The sequence below is a fragment of the Cetorhinus maximus genome, chromosome 13 (genome assembly GCF_964194155.1).
Source record: "Cetorhinus maximus chromosome 13, sCetMax3.hap1.1, whole genome shotgun sequence".
NCBI classification, from domain to species: domain Eukaryota; kingdom Metazoa; phylum Chordata; class Chondrichthyes; order Lamniformes; family Cetorhinidae; genus Cetorhinus; species Cetorhinus maximus.
Window position 1 is genome coordinate 86,214,575 of NC_135891.1, and position 25,725 is coordinate 86,240,299.

Here is a 25,725-nt window from a genome sequence, read left to right on the forward strand (position 1 = left end):
TCACTGTAATAGGAAGTGTAGCCATAATCATAATACGAAATGTAGCCACCACTGTAATGGGAAGTGAAGCCATCAACATAATAAGTAGTGTAGTCATCACTGTAATAAGAAGTGTAGCCATCATCATAATAGGAAGTGTAGCCATCATTGTAATAACTCATGGGGCCATCACTGTAATAGGAAGTGCAGCTGCCACTGTAATAGAAAGTGTAGCCATCATTGTAATAGGAAGTGAAGCCATCATTGTAATAACTAGTGTAGCCATCACTGTAATAGAAAGTGTAGCCATCACTGTAATAGGAAGTGTAGCCATCATCATAATAGGAAGTGCAGCCATCATTGTAATAACTAGTGTAGCCATCACTGTAATAGGAAGTGTAGCCATCACTGTAATAGGAAGTGTAGCCATCATTGTACTAACTCATGTAGCCTTCACTGTAATAGGAAGTGTAGCCATCATCATAATATGAAGTGTAGCCATCATTGTAATGTGAGGTGTAGCCACCATTGTAATAGGAAGTGTAGCCATCATTGTAATATGAAGTGTAGCCATCATTGTAATATGAGGTGTAGCCATCATTGTAATAGGAAGTGTAGCCATCACTGTAACAGGAAGTGTAGCATCTTTGTAATGGGAAGTGTAGTCATCATTATAATAGGTAGTGGAGCCATCACTGTAACTGGAAGTGTAGCATCATTGTAATAGGAAGTATAGTCATCAGTTTAATATCAGAAGTAGGGTAGCTAATTTCCGCATAGCAAGCTTACAAAAGCAGAAATTAAGTAAATGACCAGATAATCTAAGTAATGTTGATTGAGGGATAAATATTGGCAGGACACCAGGGAGAATGTCCATATTCTCCTTTGAAATAGTGCCATGGAGCCCATGGTGCACCTGAGAGAGCAGATGGTTTTCAGTTGAATGGGTGGAATCTTGTGCCAGCAATGAGCATCTCGGCTGCCACTGGAGAGGCAGGGGGACTCCCATGTCACCTCTTTCTGGGAAGGTGTGCTAGAAGTACGTGCTAATTAGATAGTTAACAAGCCAGCAGCAGGGCTTTTCCCAGCATCAGATCCCTGTGGGTGGAAGTCCCACTTACCAAGAGTTGGCAGCCAATTAGGGGGATAGGAAACTTACCGTAGAGCATGTATCTGGGGATACAGTCCTCATCCATTCAGCACACATGACCCAGCTATTGGATTCACCACTGATTCAAGAGGCCAAACATGTTGGGGATCCTGGCACACTGGTGTGCTTCCATATTTGGCACTCTTCCTGCCAGGAGATGCCCAATATTCATTGGAGGCACCGGAGGTGGAAGCCATACAGTTTTTTTTCTTGGCTTGCGTAAGTTATCCATGCTTCGCACCGTAAAGCAAGGTGCTGAGAACACAAGCCTGGTACACATGGACCTTTGTACTTTCAGTTAGTTTGCTGTTGGTGCACACTCAACCTCTCAGCTTTGATGTGACAGCTGTGGCCTTGCTAATCCTGGTGCTGATTTCAACATCAAGGCCAAGTTGCTGGTAATTCTTGATCCAAGATATGTGAAGCTGTAGAGGTCGTCGATGGAAGTTGGGGTCTCTATTTCCTGGTCCATAACTTTGGTCTTCCTGCATATTCCTTGCAGGCCCAGGACAACCAATCTACAAGCTGCTGCAAGTGAGCTTCAGTATGGGATGCCTGCGCAACGTCATCAACAAACGCCATCATGGACTAGGACATTACACACTTTGGTCTTGATGCACTGTCTTGCCAAGGTGAACAGCAGTGTTGTTGTCCACTTAAGGGCTTCAATTGGAAGGGGATGGGAAGGCCGTTGAGGGCCTTTCCCATGAACCTTGAAACCACAACATACTGGCTTAGAGGAAAGAGTACTACTAACTGAGCTATACTGACATGAAAGAGGAATGTTACAGCATAAAAAGTTATTTGGCCCATCTTGAAGGTACTGGTTCTCAACTGGAGCAACTCAGACTAGACTCATCATCATGTCCTCTCCCCAAGATCATTGTATCTTCCCCTGTTTCAAATATTTTTCTAACATTCCCTCAATAATGCAATGATTTCTGTCTCAAATCTTTGTATAAAGAATCCCTTCTGCTCACTCTCTTACTTATAATTTTAAATAGATGATGCTCACCACTACCTCCTAAACCAAAGGAAATATTATTTTACCATTTGCCCTATCAAAACCTCCATCACTTTGATTTATCTCAAGTTCAAACTGCAAGTATGTTTTCTCTGACAATTAAGAGTCAATTTTCCCACATACTAAAATCTCAGATAATTGGGACATATCTTTCAATCAATGAGGTCCATGTACAAATGCATAATCTCCTCCCTTTGTGCTGATTTCGACAGGCATTAACAGTTTTATTTGGAAGAATCTCTAAATCCCTGCTCGTTCTTAATCCCTTATCAGGCTCCCTGTGAATCCTCACTGAACTATCTATGGCAGGCTAATACCTAATTTGACATAAGTTGTGGACCTTAATTATAAATTCTATAAATATCAATTTCATTTCCAAAGTATTAACTTTCATAATTCATTAACTTTCCAATTACACTTCATTTCCTTTCTTTCCACCAATTTCATTCCCGCTTCTCCAGATCCCACTATTTGATGCCTGGTTACAGTTCCAGAGCTGATAGTCTCCCTATGGTAAACTCCAAGGGCCCATTCTTGAAGCTCGTGTCCATACAGTGAGCACTGCCAAGCTATTTAATCATGGATCAGATAATGCCCATGTCCAGTCTATCTTCAGCATGGGTTACTCAATGCTACTCAGGACTGGGAATGCTGACTGATTTTACACCACTGTTGCCCAGGAATACTGAGGTCAATTATAGCCCCTTTGAAGGGTAAATGAGTCTTTTCTTCAGCAAATGAATGGGGAAGCAGTCAGAGTTCTCAATATCTTTATTGAGAAACTCAGCTGAAGTAGCCCATGTTCTGAATCCAGACCGTCCTCAAGGTTGAAAAGAGTGGAAGAGAGGCCGAGGTGTAGCAGGAAGCAGTGGCGAGTGACAGTGGGAGATAAGCTGTGAGAGCTAATTTCTTCCTCCTATTTCCATAAAGTTAGTTTTCCACTCTTAGTGCTTGAGATGCAATAGAGCAGTTTGATTCAAATCTCTGGCTCTGTTTCCCAAGCCAAGATCTGGCACTCTCAGGGGAAAGGTTTCCGCATGGTGCTGTTTATGGTGAAGTCATATTCCCCTTATAAACTGTTATGACTTTGCTATAGATATCATGTAGAGCAGACCACCCCTTCACTCCAGATGCCACTTACAGGAGTTCACCCTTCCAACCATGCCAGAGAACTGTTTACACAAGTATGGATCCCACCACACAGTAGGCAGGTCCTCATACCTTTGTGCTTCAGGGAGAGTTCTGCTCTCTTTCGTGTGCATGCACGAAAGAGCGCAAGCCCCGACTCTCCCTCCTCCCCCCACCTGCACAGGGAGCGCTCAGCGCTTCTGGGTGCGCGTCACACTGGGTGGGCCTTAATTGACCCACCCACGTAAAATGGCAGCACGCAGCCAATCACAGGCAGCAATCGACTGTGCGCTCACCCACTCCCACTCAGCCCCCCCGACGGGGAGAAAATTCTCCCCATAGACTGCAGCAGTTCAGGAAGGCAGCAGCCACGACCTTCTCAAGGGCAATTAGGATGGGCAATAAATGCTGGCCTAGCCAGCAACGCCCACATCCCATGAATGAATAAATAAAAAATGACAATTTGCTGGACTCTGCAGTACATGGATAGTCCACTCCACCAGATCATTGCAAAGGCGGAGATGATTCCCCCCCCCATATGATAGGGTAATTGCCATGGAAACCTCTTGCCAAATAAAGTTAAATTGTTCAGCAAAGCTTTGAATCTGGCTGCATGTTGCAATGGCCCTCATGCTGATAAGGGGGCTGTTGATAAACACAACTTTGTTGAAGAGTCATACGGACTCGAAACGTTAACTGTATTCCTCTCCGCAGATGCTGTCAGACCTGCTGAGTTTTTACATGTATTTTTATTTTTGTTTTACAGCTTTAGGATTGATCAATTGTGATTGAAATTCAATTACAATTAAGTCAATTTTCACACAAGATTAGTTAGCACTATTGCTGATTTTAATTCCTACGCTAACAGACAGTGGAGAAACACTATTGTGCACCTTGTTTTTAAATTTGGAATTATTTGTTTACTTAATTGGAGACACATATGAGCAGCTATAGTGCTACTAAAGTGACCAATGAAGACTAGAGCTCAGTTTTAGTTATGGAGCTATCGCCATCAGCCAATTATTTCTAACTGTAGAGTGATGCCACACTCCTCCCCCACCTCCCATCCCCTAACGCCCCCCCCACCAGCGAAATGGTAACTGCTTACATTCAACTTGTCTTGTTTTGTATTATAATTAGGGTAAATTGATTCACAATGGTCGTAAATGGTTACAAATACAATTTGCATGTATGTCTGTTTAATATTCCTGGGATTTATATTCAGCTTGTAAAATGAGAAAGGCGTAGATTTTCCTTGTTCGGCTAATCCTATTCCCCCTTATTTGCAACCTGTATCTCATGCTTATTGTTGCCATCTCTCTTTCTCTCCACAGAAGCAGCCAAGGATACATGCACATGAAATTCAGCAGGACAAAAGACTGCAAGTACATTCTCGGCCAGAACAGCCCGCCGTTTGACAGTATTCCAGAGGTCATAAACCACTACACAAGCCACAAGCTGCCAATTAAAGGTGCTGAACATCTCTCCTTGCTGTTCCCTGTGACAGTACAAACACTGTGACTGGACCACAGGCTGCCCGAAGCATGGCAGTAAAATGAAAGCAAATCTATGGGGAAAGAAAAGGAGCCTAATCTTAATGGACATAGAACATCAACAAGAATTTCAGCCACCTGGCTTATGATACTGAATTGAATACAGTGCTGAGCCCCAAATCTGGGCTGTGATATAATCGCAGGTCATATCTGTTGGCTATCTTATTTCCTGGGCTTACATTTCAAACGTTGTGGTGAATTGGATCATGAATGTTGCTGTATGGATTCGGTCACTCATTTACTGAGAATATACAGAATGTCTTTTATTTCTCCTGTGCGTCCGCCACCCTTCCCCTCCTCTGTATGATACTGCGGGCACCTGACATCCTAAAGTACTCCACCATGTGGCTATGTGTGCCAGCCATGTCACTGCATTTTAGCTGGCTGTTTCATCATGAGGGCATCACAGCCAAACTCAATCATGTCTTCATCCAACATCCAGCACTCACGCCTTTCCAGGAGGAGTGGGGATCCATGGCCTCTCTGATTGACCTTGCCCTAACCTTCTCCTGGCGCAAGGGACATTGAGGTCAATTATCATGCCCTCCCCTGGCTGAGCTTAGCTTTGTTGGCACTAACCAGCAATCGAACTTGGGACCTTTCTGGTCTGTGTGATTCAGTGCAGCACTGTGCAGTGCTCCAAGAGAGGGGAAGCAGGCGGGGAGTGGAATGGAATGTCTTGAGGTTCCAGTGTAATATGTGTTTTCTATTTTCAATAATATTTTCTGTAAATATCTAACAATTTTTATAAAATATGCTCAGAAGAAAAGTCTGAATGCATAATTCACAAATGAGGTGTGTTCTGTGCAGAGGTTTTAAAAAATGGTGGCGATCACAGCAATTATTACGAGAGAGCAAAGTGAGTAATGAGGTCATTACTGAAAGCATCTCATGCTGCTTTGATGACAGAATATTTACAAATCCCTAATTTGTTTTGGAAATTCAACCTTTGTGCCTAGCCATCGGTGGTGCATACAAATGCTTTTTGTTGCCTATTCAATCTTTTCAACTTCTCTCCCACTCTACCTTGTGTCCTTCTGACTGGTTCTCTCTGTACAGGCCTCTCCCACCCACTGTGTCTCCTTCTGCCTATCCATCCATCTACCTTCCTTCATCTTGTCTACCTCCCTCTCACCGTTTCTGTCTTATCTACCTGGCTTTCTTTACCTCTCTATGTTTCCTTCCCTCTGCCTGACTCTCATTTTCTTCAACTATCTCCCTTCCTCCTGACACTGTCTCCGTTGGCCTTTGTTTCTCTCTGTATAGGTATCCGGAATTTAATGCCCTCCACCCCCCTGCCCCAAGGTAAGTTTGATGACGGGAGGGTGGCATTTAATTGGGCCAGAGGGTGCTGCATAGGGACGCTGCCACCTTACTACTTTTGCCCTGATTAAGTCCTTCATGCCCTACTGCCAGTTGAGGCCCTTCATTGGGTAATTAATGCCTATTAAGAGCCTTATCCTGCTGCCACTGGTATTCACTAAGCAGTGGGTGGGGGATTTGCCATGTCGGAAGCCCGAACAGCAAACCCTTCAGGGTTACTTATGGGAATTTGTGGGGGTAGTCCCTTGCTGTCAGGCACTTAAGTGCCTGATCTAGGGACCAGCATCAGAAAGGACTCCCCCCTCCCCCATGATTCCCGCCCCACTACACCCCTCCCGCTGTCACCTGTGGCCTAGGTCCCTTGGTGTCCCTGGGCCTCGGGTGGGTGCATTACCAACAGTAGCCACCGCATCCCAAATAGTGCTACTGAGCTATGCACAACTGCTGACCTCTGATTGGCCAGGGGCTCTCCGGGGAGCGGGGGTAGAGGGGAGGGGGCTAGATTTCCACCCCCAGGGTCCTTGATCCACTGCTACCTAGTTAAGCACCTAGTTAGGCGTTCTGGAAAGAAGGCAATGCGGGGGCTCTCCAGCTGATGGGCCAAGATGCCCATCACCTACATTAAATACCACCCAGTGTGTCTCACTCTTGAAGCATCTTGCAAATCAAACATCCCAAAACTAAGCCAGGCCACATGGCCGAGATTTAGCAGAGCTCCTGACGCAGTGACTGTGCTTATTCCATGCCAGAAGCTATACTGCCTAAACAACACTGCGATGACAGTAATCCCCTCACAACTCCATCATCATCGCAATCATAACCTGATTTTAACAGAGCCATTTATTGTAATCCCACCACTAACTGTTCAATGATAAATGAGCAATTTGTAATTACATCCAGCACAATAGACAGTTTGTGTTGTCACAACAGAGTAATGACACAGAATATTTCTGGGCTTAATATAAAATATGACCATGAAGGAACAAACGTTAACAAATGTAATTACTGTTTTTTAAAATTTTCTCCTACCTTCACGATGCTGGCTTTCCTGGGCTATGGGTTTCACACATGCCATTCATGCTCCAGTACCTCACCTAAATGGCCACCCTTCATGTGTGAAGCCAGCCTGATTATCCACCATCCGGGCCTAGCACAGTAGCCGAGCCTGCTGCTGTCCTCTCACAAGTGCACGTCTAACAGGGGTCACAGGGATCAAGAGTGGGACCCTTAGCAGATTCCACCATCAGGTAGCACAAGTGCCTTGCCACATCAGCTCAGCCCCGGCTCAGGGCAGCACAGACCAGGGCATCAAAGCTGGGATTTGCGGTCTGCATGCGATGCATTAGCATGAGAACCATCTGGGTTATATTCGGAGGGAATGGATGAATGAATACCTGCCCTTATCAGAAAAATATCCTGAGCCTCGAGTCTTGACCTGGCAACAGGGATTTTCTTTTTGAAGCATCAGCTTACTCAATGATAGCACTCAGCTCTGAGCTCAGAGGTTGTGTCTTCAAGCCCACCTCAGAATTTGAACCCATAGCCTTGACTGACACTTCAATGCAGCACTGAGGGAGTGCTGCATCATCAGAGGTGCTGTCTTTCAGATATGTCATTAAACCAACACCTCAGGGAGACCTAAAAGATCCCATAGCAATATTTCGAAGATCAGCAAAGATCTCCTAGGGCTCTGGTCAACACTTATCCCTCAACCAACACTTCCAAAATCAGATCAACTGGTCATTTATCTCACTGTTGCTTGTGCTGCATTTGGCCATATAACATCTGTGACTAAACTTCAAAGTCAATTAATTTAAATACTTGAAAAAGTTACAAAAATGCAAGCTTTTCCTTTTAACTAGAGGTTCTGACTATCTCTGTAGTGCCATGAATAGTCCGCGGTAACCTCATTCAAAAATACATCAGAAAACACCCTTGTTTAGTTACACAAGCATCAAAACTTGGAAATGTACAGTGGGATCTGCTTCCAGAATGGAGAACTTTGCTATTTTTATGTCGGTTAGGCTGCAGGGAGTGTGGTAGCCAAATCAAGATTAGAGTACCGCACCCCTCCCATTCCCCCAATATGTTTTGCACAATTTCTGGTAACAGTCCTCATGTGCACTGCCATCTGTAGAGAATTCATCTTCACATTTTGAGGAACTACACTAGGTAAATGGGTTGTGGAAGAATTCTGAATTCTTTGTGCTAAAGTGGGATTTATAATTCAGGCTCAAAATCAAAATGTGGGTCATTACAGAATCTTGTAATGATGGCTAGAATCAGATAATGGGAAGAGCAAATTGGAATTCAATGTAATTTCATGACAAAGATGTATACATCTGAAATCCACTAAATTGATTTATTTTCTTATCCAATTTAACTTGCACAGCATCCATTTGGTCTATTAGAAACCTTTTCCTCCTCACTTTGGGATGTTCTGATGTTGTGAAAGGCTCTGAGATAAATGCAATACTTCTTTCTCATTACAGTTCCTGACATTGATTTCCACTGGTGGTATCAGCCATCACACCCACCTAGTTATTCCTCAGCTGACCAAGAGAGTGTTGAAAGTGCAGCTGGGTTCATCTTAACCTCACCCATCTTTCTAAACTACAAGTCTGCTCCTTCAATTCTGGATTACGATTCACTGCCTGCTCTCTTCATCCTTCTATCGGAGGCTGATCATTCAACCCGCTGCCATGCCCTCCGAAACTCCTCTGCAAATGCCTTATTAACTCCTTCCTGCCTCCAAAAGCTTCCTTAAAAACTACTTGGCTATGCATTTGGGTTCCCTTCCCCCCTTGTCCCTTCCCTTCTCCTGCTAGGCAGGCACACTCTGAGATAGTCTTCTGTGTGAGAGGTGGGCTATGGACTGTAAATTACTGTTGGCTGCTAGGATGGAGGATTAGCCTAGCATAGGGATGAGCTTCAATCATGGGGTCTTTTACTTCAACCATGGGATCTTTTTTTGTCCTTGATTTTTTTGGGTGCAGTTATTTTATTCAATCATGGAAAGCTGATCAAATCACCACCTGAGATCCAGAAAGGGAGAACAGGAAACCTGCCTTATGCGCTGTGTGCAATAAACCACACTCATTTATTTCTCCTCACTTAACTCCATTGGTTCTTTTTCCCCAGTGCACCAAATGCAGAGTCCTTACTTTTGTTTATGAATCTCTCCATCTCTCCATAGCCTTGGCCCAGCCAACGACAATTCTTAGTTTAAGCCTACATCCCAGCCTGTGACCTGCAATCTTCCAATTCTGGCCTCCCATTCAGCCCATCCTCCCACCATTCCTCACTCTATGCCCTAAATTTTCACTCCTAAGTTGGGAGCACAGAATCAGGAAATTTCCTGGGAGAGTGTACCCCGCACAGTCGGATTTTCATTATGGGGACTAGGGGTGGGTGGGGGGAGGGGGTTGTTAATGGGAGTCCATCAAGTGCTTAATCCCTTATAAAAACAACACTTGTATTCGTAACCACACATCCAAGAATTTATATCCACTTGGAGCTGTCAATCAAACTGTGAACTGACAGGCACACCACTGTAATAATGCTAGGTCATGCAGCACAAATCCTATAATTATAACCCCCAGTTTATGTCAACAGGCAGAGTAAAATAGCAAGCACTGATTTATTTTTTAACTATAAACTGCTTTTTTTTAAAAAATAACTCAAAGGCTGGGAGCTTTAAATGCCTTGACAGTTCCAATGAGTTTATCCACTTTTTATGCACATTCATATCTATTTCAAACACTCCCAAAGGGCACTTGACCTTCCCAAAGGGCATCTTACCTCTCCCAGGGACCTATTCAAAAGGGTAACCTATCTCCCCAAAAGGGTTTGCTATCTCTCCAAATAACCCCAGTAAGTTTAGACCTTCTCCTGAAAAGTGTAAAGCCCACAAGTTGGGCAAAATTTTACGGCAGTGAGATTTTACGTTCCCACCGAAACCAATGAGGTTTAGAATGTCTCGCCGCATCTTAGGCCCCGTCCCCACTGAAACGGGGCCATAAAACTCTGCCCGTTGTGTCTTGGGAATCCGACTAGTGAAAATTGGGCCTGTTTAAAGGCAGCTGCATTTTTACATGTGAGGCTGCCTCCGTGAACTACGGATATGAAACTACAGCCCACCCCTGCTCGCTGCCCCAGCATAAATGGTGGGTGCTGAGCTTGGGGGCAGGACTTCTGGAATCGGGGTTCCACAGCCATTTTGGCTGCTCCAGAGACCTTCTCCATTTTTACGAAAATTCAAGCCTCTGGCTTTGCCTTCAGGTGTTCGAACCAAAGCCCCATGTAATTTTACTTTGCTGACCACGATCTATTACGCTGCATGGTTGCGCGCCCACACAGGAGTTATTACATGGGATGTCTCTTCCTAATCCTCTCTACTTTATAATTTCACTCTGTTCATTTGAAAGCCTGATCGAAGCAACCTCTTTGGCTGTGCTTTTATAAATTTTCCTAATATGTTTATACTGCTTCCCAAGTCTATATCCAATAAATCCAATAGGTAATTCAGAAGAAACTTATTTACCCAGGGAGTTGTGAGAATGTGGAACCTGTTACCTTGGAGAGTGTTGAAGTGAATAGTATAGATGCATTAAGGGGAAGCTAGACAGGCATATGAGGGAGAAGGTAATAGAGGGCTTAGGTTTAGATAAGGAAAAATGGGAGGAAGCTCAAGTGGAGCATAAACGTTGGCATGGACTGGTTGGGTTGAATGGCCTGTTTCCATACCGTATTGTATATCCAATGTATCTCCCTCCTTCACAAACCTTGAGACATTTTATTAAAGGAGCTGAACAAATGCAAGACATTCCTAGAGACATAGAGCAGAATATTTCCCTCGACGGGCAGGCACACGCCCGATCCAAACGGGAGAGAAATAGTGCACGATATTTCACTTGGCGGGCATGCACGAGAGGTGGCAGTGTACCCGCCGACAATCAAGAGGCCTATTAAGGCCCTTTATCAATTCATTAAATAGAATTTTTTGCTGCCCGTCCAAACATTCAGTTGGCGGACAGGCGAATAGGCCAAGCGGCCTTTGCATTTTTTGCAAAACCTCATCCACGGGCGGGATGAGGTTTCCACCAGTGATTAAAAAAAATAAAAACTCTTAAAACGCACTTTTAACATGTCCATACTCGTGTGACAGAGTCACACGAAGGGACATGTTTTCCTTCTTTTTCAATTGTTTATTTTTAATGTTAAGAACCTTCAGCTCCCTAAAGCAGCTCTATGTCTTCAGGGAGCTTTCACTGAGCGCACCCACACGCATGCGCTGACTTCCGCGCTCACCCTCCTCCCCCCACACCCAGGCACCGCTGAGCACTGCAGTGCGCGATTCATCGCGGTCAGGCCCGATCGCGGCTGGCGGTTGGTTTCGTGGCCGCTCCCGGGCCCGCCTGCCTGACGAGGTAAAAATCCTGCCCCTACCGAATCTTACGACATAGAAGGAGCCAATAGCAGTTCTTTGAAAAAGCTGTTCAATTAGTCTCACTCTCCTGCGCTCTCCAGGACCATGCAGAACATTCCTTTTTAATTATCTATCTAACTCCCTTGTGAAAATTCCTGTTGAATCTGCTTCCCCCACCCTTTGAGGGAACGCTTCCAGGTTCTAACAACTCGCTGAATAAAAAATTTCTCCTAACCTCACCCCAGTTCTTTTGCCAATTATCTTAAATCTGCATCCTTTATACTGACCCCTCCTTTCAGTGGAAAAGGTTTCTCCTTTGGTCTATCATGATTTTTAACACTTCCATTAAATCTCCCAGCTTTAAGGAGAACAATCTCAGATTCTCAAGTCTCTCCGCATATGGTTGATTATAAATTTTGCCATTATAATTTTTTTCTATTGACAACTCTCCAATTTTTGCCCCTTTCAACTGTGGCTCCCTTCTGGGACCACATAATTAGTGCGTTTGCGCTTGTAGATGTAGATTTAAAGAAAGAAAGATTTTCACTTATATAGCATCTTTCACAACTTCTGGACAACGCAAAGCACTCTACAACCAATGAAGAATTTTGAAGTGTGGTCACTATTGTAAAGTAGAAAATGCTGCAGCAGAATCCCACTGACAGCATTGTGAGAATGACCAGATAATATGATTTAGTGATGCTGTTGGAGTGATAAATATTGGCGAATGATGCCATGGAATCTTTTACATCCATTAAGAGGGCAGACAGATTCTCAGTTTAAAGTCTCATTCAAAAGACAACATCTCCAGCAATGTAGCACTCCCTCACTATTGCACTGAAATGTTAGTTTAGATTATGTACGCAAGTTTGTGGAGGGGATGTTTGAACCAACAACCTTCTGACTCAGAAGAAAGAAGACTACCACTGAGCCCATAGCCTACTCATCAGGGCAACAGAAGCTTTTATTCATTGTAGAACTGCTTTTAGTTCTCGATATAACTGCTTAGATTCTGGAGACGCACATTGTGTAAGAATCTGATTCATACTTGCTAGCAGCAGGACAATAGCCAAGTAGATACTTTTCATGACATTACATGGCCCTCTGGTGGTGATGATTAACATTTTGACAGCTATGAGTATCCAACCTATAACAGAGGCCTGGGCCTGAATTTTTCACTTGGGCGCGCGCAATCGGCAGGCCCAGGAATAGACAGGAAACAGACCCCTGACCACGATTTCACGTTGGCTGGCCAATTAGCAGCCAGCCAGTGTGAAACGCACCCTGAGAAATGCTCAGCACTGCTGGTGGGAGCAGGAAGAGGGCGGGCACTGACGTCACCGTGGGTGCTGGTGAGCGCTTCCAGTGAGCTGTCTGAAGGCAGACAGCTGCCTCAGGGAGCTGCAGACCTCCACCGAATAAATGAACAAAAATGCTGCAAAATATGTCCATGCAGCACAATCAAGCACCTGAAAGCAGACCTCATAAAAAACCATTCCCCAGACATCTCTTTCTATTTCCCCACGGAGATTTCATCCCGCCCTGGATTGAGGTTTGTTCAAAACTGTAAAGACCACCTGGCTGATTGGCCTGTCCGCCAACCATAAAAGTGGACGGGCTGCAATAAATCACTTTCAATTGCCTCCTTAATGGGCTTAATTGCCCGCTTAATTGGCGGCAGGTGCGCTTCTGACTGCCACGCATGCTCATCGAGCAAGATATCGCACGAATGCGCGATGATGTTGGGACGCTCGCCCGACATCACCTCGCACTATTTTGCAGCTGGATGCGTCCACCTGTGGGACATAAAATTCTGGCCCTGAAAAATTGCAGAATGTGGAAGAATATAAACCTCATTAATAACTTCATCAAGAAAATATGTGCATTTATATGGTGTCTTCTCATGTCCTCAGGTTCACATTCAGTATTTTAAAATACAATCACTGTTGTTGTGTAGGCAGATACAGCAGATAATTACACTCAGCAAGGATCCCCCCAACAGCAACAAGGTGACTGGCCAGTTAAATCTGTTTTTGGTGTCCTTGTTAAGAGAGATTGTTGTTCGGGACACTGAGAGAAATCATTGTATTTAGTCAAGCAACGCGGACATTTCTGCCTCTTGACACGATGGTATCTGCTGTTGAAATTGGGCCCATTTGCTTGCCATTAGGAAAATAGCTTCAACTTAGATTAGAGTCATTATGGCACAGAAGGAGACCATTCAGCCCATTGAGCCCATGTTGACTCTCTGTAGAGCAATCCAAATGGTCCCTACTTTATCCCTGTAGACCTGAAAGTTTACTTCCCTCAAGTGCCCATCCAATTTCCTTTTGAAATAATTCGCCATCACCCTGGTGGGCAGCATGTTCCAGGTCATTAGCGCTTGCTGCCGAAAGAAAGTTCTTCCTTGCATCCCCCCTGCATCTCTTGCCTGAAACCTTATATCTGTGTTCTCCAAGTACTTGCACCATCAACTAATGGGAACAGCTTATCTTTGCCTACATTATGTAACCCTGTCACAATCTTGTACCCCTCTATTGACCCCTTAGCCTTCTTTGCTTCAAGAAGAACAAGCCCAGCTTTTCCAACCTAACATTGAGGCTAAAATTCATCGCCTTTTACAAACCAAGAAGGCTTGACCCCAGGATTGTACTGGGCTAGCTGACCTTACCTGGGGAAGCAGTGGGACCTGACGATTAGCTTAGCAAAAGGTTCCTGCCCTGACTGCAGAAATTGTATGCAAGTGCATGACTGGCGAGCACAGGATTGTGCATTATTGTGATACCCTGCACAGTTGAATGGCCTCCTGACCCTCAACAACAAAGACTTGCATTTATACAGTGCCTTTAAATTGGTAAAATGCCCCAAGGAACTTCATAGGAACAATATCATACAAAATCTTACACCGAGCTACATAAAAGGCAGGCTTTAATGAGTGTCTTAAAGGAATATCTTAAACTCTCACCCTGGAACTTCTTGAATTAAAGAAATCTCACCTGTTTAAAATTAAAGTAATCATGCATTTGGAAATAAATCCTTTGCTGCAAGACATCGCCGTGAATGTCTTTGGAGTAAATTCAGCGGCCAGAGTCCAGTTCATCAGATTGTGAACTTAAGATGCTCCTTAAAGACAAATCTTAAAACCTACCTCTTTGACCAAGATCTCCTTATGTAGCGCCATGTGAAATTTTGTATGATAATGTTCCTAAGTTCCTTGAGACATTTTACCACATTAAAGGTGCTATGTAAATGCAAGTCATTGCTGTTGAGTGTCAGGAGGCTGTTCAACCGTGGATTGTCAATCCTGTCTCTGCCTGTCATGCACTTGCATAGAGTTTCCTGAAGGGGTCACTGGATAGCAGTCAGGTCAGGGACCTTCTTCTAAGCCAATCATCAGGTCCCACTGCTTCCCCAAGCTAACTCAGTGCAATCCTGGGATCAAACCTTCCTGGTTTGTAAGACTCAATTCCACATTGGGTAGTGCACTTACTGAAGGAGCCAGGATATGGCTAAATGGAATGCGCTGCTGGAGAGTCTGGTGGAGCCAGGTTCAATCAAAGCATTCAACATGGAATTAGACTGTTGGCTGAAAAGGAAGAATGTGCAGGGTTACGAGGAGAAGGCGGGGCAATGGCACTAAGAGAATTGCTCATTTGGAGAGCTGGTGCAGACACGATGGGCTAAAAGGCCTCCTTCTGTAACAATTCTGTGATTAAAGTCGTTTTCATCTTGTGGTCAGACTCTTGCCAGTGGCTGTTTCTCCAAGGCAGCAGCTCTTGCTCAGAAAGGTCGCAAACAAAAAGGAAACCTACCTGGATTCAGTACAGCCAGCAAGAAAATAGAGCCAGTAATAACCAGTTTTCCTGGCAACTATAATGGCCACAGAAATGGCAGAAAGATTCAAATTGAGAAGCAAAAGTATGTCATCATATGTCCTACCTCCCCCAATAGAGCAGAGGCCCCGAGACCCCCAGCATAGAAGACGGGGCTGAGTCCAGCTCCACTTGGCTGGCTTGTCCCACAGCCATTTCATGGCCATCAGGCCTTTAATTAGCTTGAGGCAGGCCTCAGTCAGATAGCCGGCATCTCTCTCGTCTCAGCAACACCGCCAGGAGCAGTGGCCACCGTTGGCATTCCCAGAGGGAAGCAAGCTGCAATGGAGCCCAGAAAGTCCAGGATCACTGGGGCCAGGCTTGCAGGCCTTGACAAGTGGAATGGTGGTGAGGCGGGAGGGGTGGTGGGGGTCAGGGTTGTTGGGATAGGGGGGGAAACATGGGCAGTGGGTGGGGAATACCTTCGTTGGGGTCACCAATGGGCACAGAGAACCCATAAAGGAGGCACCACCCTCTCCCCAGCCTTATCCAGCCGCCAGTCTGCCACTTGGCACCAGCCTCCCCCACCATGAGTAAAATCTCAGCAGCAGTGGGCATTAATTGGTCACTTAATGCCTCAATTGGCCCACGGGGTGAGCGGGCCACCCAAGGACTACCCCACCGCAGATAAAATTGTAATGGGGGTGGGTAGGCACTGGGAATGGTGTTACTGGCATGGGACCTGATTTTACAGCACCCCCAACACCCACCCAGCCTGCCATCCTGCCCGCAAGGGGGGCTGTAAAATTCCAGGCCACGTGTATGTTGGTCAGCATCTGAGACAAAGGCAGATTAACATTATGGATGGCGCTCTTCACCTTTCACTTGAGATATTAGAACTGAGTTGCTGTGTGACAGTTCAGATAAATGTTAGAAGCTGTAAGTAGAAGATAACAAGACAGTATTCTGGAAGGACTGGAACTAGTGTGCTGAAGGGCCCGTTTCCTTCAAAACTATTTTGTAAAATGTGAACTTGTCTTTTCTCTTTTAGGTGCTGTTGTGCCTGTTGCACATTTCCAGCATGTTGGAGTTGATTTTAATCCAGATCTCTTTCAGATGGGCGGAGTTGGGCTGAGTGTAAAACTCACTCACTGGCCTAACTTTCAGACTGGCAGTAACTCCTGAGAGCCCTGATGTCAGTTGATTAGCAGGCTCTTCATAGGGCCAGATCAGGGCATAATCTCTAGTGGGCCTCCAGGGGCCTTTTTTAAGTGTTAACCCACCTCTTAAAGGGAGGTTGCAATCATTTTACTGGCATTGCTGTCTCCTAGTGCTGTAAACTGGAAGAGGAGTTGGAAACAGGATTCCCACCCGCCACCCCCCCCCACCCAGGTCTCCCCGGCTCCAAGACTCACTGGAGGTCCTGGTGGAAGAGATCAGGAGAAGGGAATTCTCTTCCCATCTGTGGTGGAAAGATACTAAAAGTGGTTGTTCATCAGGCCTGGTGGGAGTTGGTTGAGATCACCAGCTCCAGGAGCACCGCACCACCAGTACCATGCCTCAGCACAGGGACTAGCTCAATGACCTGACAAGACAAACAAAGGATGAATGCTGCTCTTCATTTCCACATCTCTCTCAATAATACCTAGCCACAGTACTTCACACTCCCTCCCCCAGCACTCTGAATAATTCCCTCCTACACCCTTCAGCATCCCTCACATGGATACAGTACACCATCTCATTCTCTACCCAAAACACACACACTTATCTCTTGACAACAGCCAATCACAGCATTCTCTTCTCACAAGGTAATTATTGTCAAACAAGGAATTCCTCTCATGACTCCTTCCTCGTGTCCCAGTCCAGCCAATTGTTTTCTATTCAACACCCTGCCCAATCCTGCTTCCATCTTCTCCCTCAACAAGCAGAAGTCCGCAACGTGTGCACTCTCCTTTTCGGTAGGCACTCACCAACCAACTCCTGCCCTTTATTTCTACAGGAGAAAAAGGTGCACAACACAAGTGAAAGGAGTAAGTCCTGGGAGGAAGCTCCCAAAATCATGATCCTCTCCAAGCCAGCAACATCAGTGGCCCTTCAGGGACACGTATCACTTATCTTGTTTCTCCAATTCCTTCTCAGAAATGCGAGCCTTCGGAAGAACACACCTCAAAAGAGGACAATCCTTTTAAGGAGGCACCATCATGCACTGCATTCCTCCAAAGCACCAGCTCAGCACTTGGTACTCGGTGGGGGGTTAGACAGTGGGCTACAGGGGTCTGTGCATGGCAATGCAGCAAACATGAGCGAGCAGGAGCAGGTAGTGGTGGCAGGGTCAGACAAAGAGACGGCTCATGGAACGAATGTTCCTTTCCCAGTTCTGCTGGGGTGGACAGAGGTTCAGACTCCAAGGGCCCAGCTATGAAAAGAAAGCTGCTTGCCTCAGACTCAAAGTAGCACAAGATATCGGATAGCTTATCATGAAACTCACATGGCATCACCACTCAACAGTTCACCATGGATTGGGTAGCCACCTCTCAGGACACTGGACACTGACAATAGGAGTCAAATTTACCTTTGCAACTTTGGTGGAAGCTCAAACAATTGTTATCTAGCCTCTAGTCTCCAAACGGGAGATACTGGTGGACTGAAAAAATTGGGCTTTCAACATGTCACTTATTCCTACAATAAGCACATCCATGGATCAGCAGGACTTAGGAGTCTTAGCCCCATGGGAGAGTCAGTGGTGCAAAGAGAGAAGTGGACGTTGTCCCTTTCTCAGGAAGTCAATATGACTGCTTCCTCACTACACCTTCTTATAGCCGCCATGGTGTCAGAAAGCTAACTGAGCCATACTGCACTGGCAGCAGTCAAAATACTACAGTCTGCAGCCAGGACCTCACAGGCTCGTGCTCCCAGACATCACCGACCACCAGCATCTCAAAAATCCCAGCCTTTCACCAGCCTTGCTGCAGTCTCTGGGGCAACACTTCATAGGAGTAGCACAGATAGTAAATCTTCTTTAAAGAAAGCTGCTATGGGTTAACACTTAGGTAAGCAATAAATTCAAGGCAACTACCATGTTTGGTTAAAATAATCACCTTTACCACATTTGTCACATTGGTCTGCAGTGAGCTTAAGCAACTTCTGAGACCGCACTGTCAGAATGTTGTTCATCTATGAATGGTTTCTTTAGTGCAGCAATAAAGAAGTGGTGAAGGGGGTTAACAAAGGATGTTAACACAGGGGATAAAAGCAAAAAACTGCAGATGCTGGAAATCCAAAACAAAAACAAAAATGCCTGGAAAAACTCACCAGGTCTGACAGCATCTGCGGAGAGGAACACAATTAACGTTTCGAGTCCGTATGACTCTTCAACAGAACAGTTCTGTTGAAGAGTCATACGGACTCGAAACGTTAACTGTGTTCCTCTCTGCAGATGCTGTCAGACCTGCTGAGTTTTTCCAGGTATTTTTGTTTTTGTTTTAACACAAGGGATGTTTGGTTAACCTTTCAGGGAGGGTGCTGAGCAGCTCACTTTAAACACTGGTCAACCAACTGTGCTCCCACTCTTTTCTAATCCTCCCTCACTGTCATCCAATTCCTCCTCATGAGATGATGTCTCTTCCTGTTACCTCCTCCACAACTGCAATCCTCTCTGCATTGCCAATTTGTGCAGAATGCAGCCCACTGTGTAGAGCATATTGTAGAGAGCCTTCAGACCTATCCCGGCACCTGACCCTTTGCTCAAAATGTGGGTTCATTGATATTTTTTATGGTCCCATAGCTGTGATTGTACCTGGACTATTTAGGTGTGGTGGGGTCATAGAGTGTGTCATAAACCAGGCATGCATGGGGTAGCGCTTGCCACTAAGCATAAATCTTACATTCCTGGAAGGGTGCAATAGTGACGAGGAAGATGTGTGTCACTGGATAGAAACTGTCCGTGAAATCAGCCCTCTCTTGCTTAATGTTCCTTCAGTGCAAAAATGGTGCATAGAATGGACTAAGAGTTTTACCAGGGCATGCAGTCAGAAAACAAAGTTGGAAATAAGTAATCTCCAAGATCAAAACTCTCTTAGGAATCCACTAAGCAGAATAGAACAAATATCCCAATAATGAGTGTCTGCAGCCAAGTGACCCTTTAAATAATGCTTCCAGCAGATCAATGACTTAAGCCAATCTTGGTGGATTGGCCAATGGGCAGTTTTTCTGAAACACCCAGTTAAAACCATGTTGGGGTCCTAATCACATCATAGGACCTCAATTTATGTGGATTGATGAAGCACTCACTTGCTTCAGGCAGGCACCTCATGAAGAGAGCTACTAAAACAGTGACCAGCTCACTTACAGAGGATGTGTATAAGTTAGAAATTTTAACACCACTTCCCTGTCCCAATTAGGTGAGGAGGTTCAAATCTACCAGGTTCTCTATTTTATTCTATTCACCATAGTAACTGATGCAGGCACACATCAGATACTTGCACCGATATTAAGATCAGGTATTAATTCCCCAATGCTCCAGCAGTGTACCCAGCCCCAGAAGATTGCCTCTATACCATAGAGTTTTTGCAATGCCACTGTGTCTGATGTTATCATTGCAGTTTGTAGCTCATTAATATGACTTAATACAGATGATCACAGAATTTTAACAGCACAGAAGGAGGCCATTCAGCCCATCGTGTCTGCATCGGTGATAATGAACTCATGGCACAGAAATGCAATACAAGATATGTGTGTTACATTTCACTTAGGAAATCTGAGTTGTTGTGGCAACACACACTTTTTCATGCATGGCTCAAACCCAAGATTTCAGGCTCAGAGGTAGCGATACTACCCTCTGCTCCATAAGACCTCTGTTATGGTTTCTGACTGCAATTGCCAATTTAGTTCCAATTAAGGAACTTGCCCAGTAGAAACACAATTCCAACTGGTTCAGCAGCCATAGCGAAGAGATCTGGCCCGTTTGAACCCAGGCCCCCAGAGGTGAAGGACTGTTGTCTAACCCACTGCACCAGCCATTTTCACTACACCTTTCCGGTTTTGCGTTGCAGATTTGTGGTGTTTTGAATCTTGAGGAAACATTGCCTGTGATTCTGAGCACAGCACTCCCACTGATGGACTGGGGCTGGTGATGGGTGGGCTTTGCATTGTACTATTGATATGATTTATGTATTTAAAGGAAATGCATCAATGTGATGTTACATACAAAGACATTTGTATTTGTTCTTGTTTTGTATGGTGTGTGTGTGTCCAATGTCCTGATATTTTTTTAAATTTTGAAACATTTACAGAGAGATAACTTCAAAGGAGGAATCATCATTTTGTATAAAAAAGTACTGATTAAATCTGATATCAGTGAAATATTTCTTATTTCAAATCAGACAATCTAATTCTCTGTTAGTGCTGTGGTATTTAGCTTTTCTTGTAAGGAACGAAGTATTAGTACTGAAGACATGGGCTCCAGAACTGACTATGCCCTAGCAAGCTATTACAGCTACAACACTGGCATCTACCCAGCAATGTGGAAATTTGCCCAGGTATGCCCTGTCCACAAAAAAAATGACAAATCCAACTGGGCCAATTACTGCCTCATCAGCCAACTCTTGATCATCAGCAAAGTGATGGAAGATGTTGTCAACAGTGCTATCAATCGGCACTTACTCAGTAATAACCTGCTCACTGATGTTCATTTTGTGTTCTGCCAGGTCTACTCAGATCCAGACCTCGTTACAGCCTTGGTCCAAACATGGACAAAAGAGCTAAACTCAAGAGGTGAGGTGAGAGTGACTGCTCTTGATATCAAGGCAGCGTTTGACCGAGTGTGGCATCAAGGAGCCCTAACAAAACTGGAGTCAATGGGAATCAGGGGGAAAACTCTCCACTGGTTGGAGTCATGCCTAGCACAAAGAAAATTGGTTCTGGTTGTTGGAGGTCAAACATCTCAGTTCCAGGACATCCCTGCAGGAGTTCCTCAGGGCAGTGTGGTAGGCCCAGCCATCTTCAGCTACTTCATCAATGACCATCTCTCCATTGTTATGGCATAGCAGATGGGTCAGAGTTTTGCCCTCGTCGGGCGGGCGGGCTCAGCGGGGGCTGGAGGGAGCGGTCGGTAAGCCGACTGCCACCCGCAATCAGAGCCGGACTGCGATTTCACGCTGGCGGGTCAATTAGGGCCCACCCAGCGTGAAATGTGTGAAGCAGCACCCAGAGCTGCCTGTGTGGGGGTGGTGGGGAGGGGGAAGAAAGGCCAGTGGGGAATTTCGCGCATGCGTGCAGGTGCACACAGGAAAAGCTCCCTGAAGCTCAGAGCTGCCTCAGGGAGATAAAGATATAAAAAATTAAAAATAAAGCATTTTAAGATGTTAAAACAACATGTCCCCTCATGTGACTCTGATGTCAGGGCTCTGTCACATGAACAGAGACATGTTAGAAATTAATATGAAATTTTTTTTTTAAATGCCGGATTGAAAGCTTAACCTGCCTGTGGATGAGTTTTCACAAAAAATGCAAAGGCCACTTGGCCTTTACGTTTGCCCACCAATCAGCAAAAAATCTAATTCAATTATATTGTTAATGGCCTTAATAATCCTTTTAATTGTCGGCGGGCGTGCTGCCAACTCCCGTGCGCGCCCGTCAACCAAAATATCGCACGAGTGCACAGTGATGTCGGGACGTTCGCCCAACGTCATCGCGCGTCATTTTATGCTCGTTCGTGTCTGGCGCGCCTGCCTGACGAACGAAAAATTCCACCCATGGTAAATGCTGAGCTGCTCAAATCCCAAAGAGAAACTCGAAACAACTACCACAGCTGTTTTGCAATTTGTATATTTATTTCGAGATGCGTGCCTTGAATTCAGTAGTAATATGGCCTCAGAGTCTTTTAGAGTTTTTACAAAACTAAATTAAACTTAATAAAAGAAATAATTTTAAGCACATACACAGGTCTACAAATTACTACTATGATAACTCCTAGCTCCCCTAATTAATCTAACTCCCAGTTACACCTCCATTAAGGCAACAGTAAAAACACATAGATTTTAAAAGACCCAGGCAAAGTAACACAATACTCTGAACAGTCAAATTCAAAATGAGTTTTCTTTATTTCAGTTCTTGCTGGCGGCACTTTGGGCACAGAGGCTGGAGGCTTTTCACACTTGTTGGATCTTAGAATGCCATCCCTTGCACACAATCTTCTCTTCTTTATAAATATTTTCCCCTTTGAATGCAAATTCCCATTGTGTCACCATGACTTTGGACGTTACCTCTCTAATAATAAAAATCTATCACAGTACCAATTTTATCAGTACACTTTGGGAAAAATAAAAACACTGTTTCTTAACTTCTCCTGGCTAAGTGAAATATTTCAACCCCTCTTTTGAATTCAAGCTAGTCTGGCTTATTTAAAAATTCAAATGTTTGCTTTGCACCTCACATTCTAAAACTTCTCTCATGTTTACCTATTTAGCATTTCAAACCTGGCTTCTCGGCTGACATCAAAGCCTTCAGACCAGCTGTCTCTAATTCAATTAAGTCCCACACACACAGACACACACACATACATAGACACAGACCCAACTATTACTCTACTTTACAATAAATTCCAAATAACATTATGAAAATGTTTATATCTTCCTGACATCCATCATAAGGTCACAAGTGGGGATGTTCGCTGATGATTGCACAATGTTCAGCACCATTCACAACTCCTCAGATATTAAAGCAGTCTATGTCCAAATGCAGCAAGACCTGGACAACATTCAGAATTGGACTGATAAGTGGCAAGTAACATTCGTACCACACAAGTGCCAGGCAATGACCATCTCCAATAAGAAAGAATCCAACTATCTCCCCTTGGCATTCAATAGCATTACCACTGCTGAATTCTACACTATCAACATCCTGGGGGTTACCATTGACCAGAAACTGAACTGAACTAGCCATATAAATACTATGGCTACAGCAGCAGGTCAGAGGCTGGGAAACCTGCAAAGAGTAACTCACCTCCTGACTCTCCAAAGCCTGTTCACCAGCTACAAGGCACAAGCCAGGAGTGTGATGGAATACTCTCCACTTGCTTGGATGAGTGAAGCTCCAACAACATTCAATAATGTCAACACCATCCAGGACAAAGCAGCCAACTTGAATGGCACCCCATTATCACCTTCAACATTCACTCTCTCCACCACCAACACACAGCAGTGTGTACCATCTATAAGATGCACCGTAGCAACTTCCCAAGGCTCCTCCAACAGCAGCTTCCAAACCCACGATCTTTACCACCTAGAAGCACAAGGGCAGCAGGTACATGGAAGCGCTGCCATCTGCAAGTTCCCTCCAAGCAACACACCATCGTAACTTGGAACTATATTGCCGTCTCTTCACTGTTGCTGAGTAAAAACCCTGTTAATCCCTTCCTAACAACATATGGGGATTCCTACACACATGGGGTACAGTGGTTCAAGAAAGTGGCTCACCATCATATTCTCAAGGGCAATAAATGTTGGCCTAGCCAGTGACGCCTACATCCCATGAAAGAATTAAAATAAGTATCATTGTAAACAATCCCAAGATGTGTTTAATGTAGACTGCTGGACAGAAGGTCTTTAGGAACTTCCAAACATTTATTAACTATATACAACTATGTATAAGGATAGATAAGCGTGAGGCTCCTTCCAGAACCATCTCTGTTTGAGCTCTGATCACACATGATCTGACATCACTGATGATGTATATTAACCATTAGCCATAATAGTTTTTAACACTTTATACTACAAGGAAGTGCTTACTTCCACTTGGCTAATGCCTGGGATGGAGGTTTGCAGTAAGCAGTTCAGCATGTGGGGGATGGTCACCACAGATGCTTGTCTACCAATTCCCAACGATGTGGAATTCCTGAAAGCGGGCCTCACGTTAGTCTCTGTATGAGGTCGTAGGCCACAATGAAACAACTTGGGTCTGCACTTTAACCCAGCTCAATTTTGTCCTCTATGAAGAACCAATTGTCAGTTTGTCAATAGAAGCCACCATACAGAAGGAAGGTTCACTGAAAGTTTAAATTTACAAAATCATTCATATTACCATGGATTTTTTTTTTCAAATTTGCAGGGTCAGTCACTGACCAGTGAGCCTTCAATGGATAAAATCAGACCAGACTGTCCCCCAATATCTTGAATATCTCAGATCTTGTCAACATGGTCATTCAAACTTCAGTCATTTCAAAGCTGCATTGAGACCCTGCAATTCAGTTCAACAGTCTTCGGATCTCCACAACTACTTGAGATCGTATATCTTACATTCCTTTTCTTTTGTCGGCTGATAGTTCTGACCAGCTTTATTTCTATATTTCACATTAACGTACACAGGTTCCTCTGTAAAAAAGAGAAAGACACTGATCATTTTAATATTGACACAAAGAAACATAATTCAGCTTCTTCCTGCCAGGCTATATAAGATTGGTTTCTTTTCTAAGTGAGAAGCCTGTCTGAAGGACTATGGCCCATTGTGCAGGATGCCACCAAGGTTGAAAAGATTGGAAGAAAAAATTAGATAAACGGTGCTTATGTGACACCAACGTTGGGTTTTAAGAATCTGGAGGTTTCAGGAAGGGCAGACTGAGGGAGTTTTGGAAGAAAATTAGTAAGAGTAAGAGGTGATAAAATTAGTCAACATATTGGAAATTTGCTAGGAAGAAGGAAAAGTGCGCAGGACAGTATCACTGAAGCTGAGGAGGAACAAGGCAAGAAATTCAGAGAAGCAATAACCATATTTAAGTTCACCCATGGCTCAGTGTGTAACATTCTCACTTTTGAGTGAGAAAAGGCTTGAGGGCAAAATTCTAGGCTGGCACTCCAATGCAGCACTGAGAGAGTGCTGTGCTGTCGGACGTGTTTTTTGAATGCACCATCCTACATATAGCACTTTGCACTTGTCTTTATTAGATTTCATCTGCCATTATTCTGCCTCAATAATTATTTCCTTCAACTCACTTCAGTTTTCGAGCTGTTCCCGCCACTTATACTGGTGCTTCCAATTTGGTATCATCTGAAAATCTGACCATTTGCAATGTGTTTTGAGTCCTGGGCATTTATATAAATGAAAGTAATTCTGTGGCACCCCGCCAACTGTTTGCCTCCACCCTTCCCCAACCCAAAATATCTCCTTTGTTGAATAGTCATTGATTTCTACCCTCCAGTCTATTATGTATCCATTCCTAAGGTTTTGTCTGAATCTCCAGAATAGCGTTACATGTGGGACATTGTCAAATGCTATTTTGGATATCAAGGTATTCTATGAATTAGGGCTCTCCACAGTCCACTTGAGGTGTCACA

General features: G+C 44.5%; 2 protein-coding genes across 2 annotated transcripts in view; one reads left to right on the plus strand and one right to left on the minus strand.

The window, feature by feature from the left end:
• The window catches only part of LOC144688771 (SH2 domain-containing adapter protein F-like), a 270,816-nt gene extending 265,213 nt beyond the window's left edge, over positions 1-5,603 (plus strand). Inside the window, exon 7 of the mRNA XM_078555683.1 lies at positions 4,616-5,603. Within this exon, the coding sequence (XP_078411809.1) occupies positions 4,616-4,802 (187 nt within the window). The 3' untranslated portion in view covers positions 4,803-5,603. The remainder of the gene's footprint in view (positions 1-4,615) is intronic.
• An 18,283-nt stretch (positions 5,604-23,886) lies between these two features.
• The window catches only part of LOC144689219 (uncharacterized), a 42,146-nt gene continuing 40,307 nt past the window's right edge, over positions 23,887-25,725 (minus strand). The window contains exon 5 of the mRNA XM_078556327.1: positions 23,887-24,765. Coding sequence (XP_078412453.1) covers positions 24,668-24,765 — 98 coding nt within the window. The 3' untranslated portion in view covers positions 23,887-24,667. The remainder of the gene's footprint in view (positions 24,766-25,725) is intronic.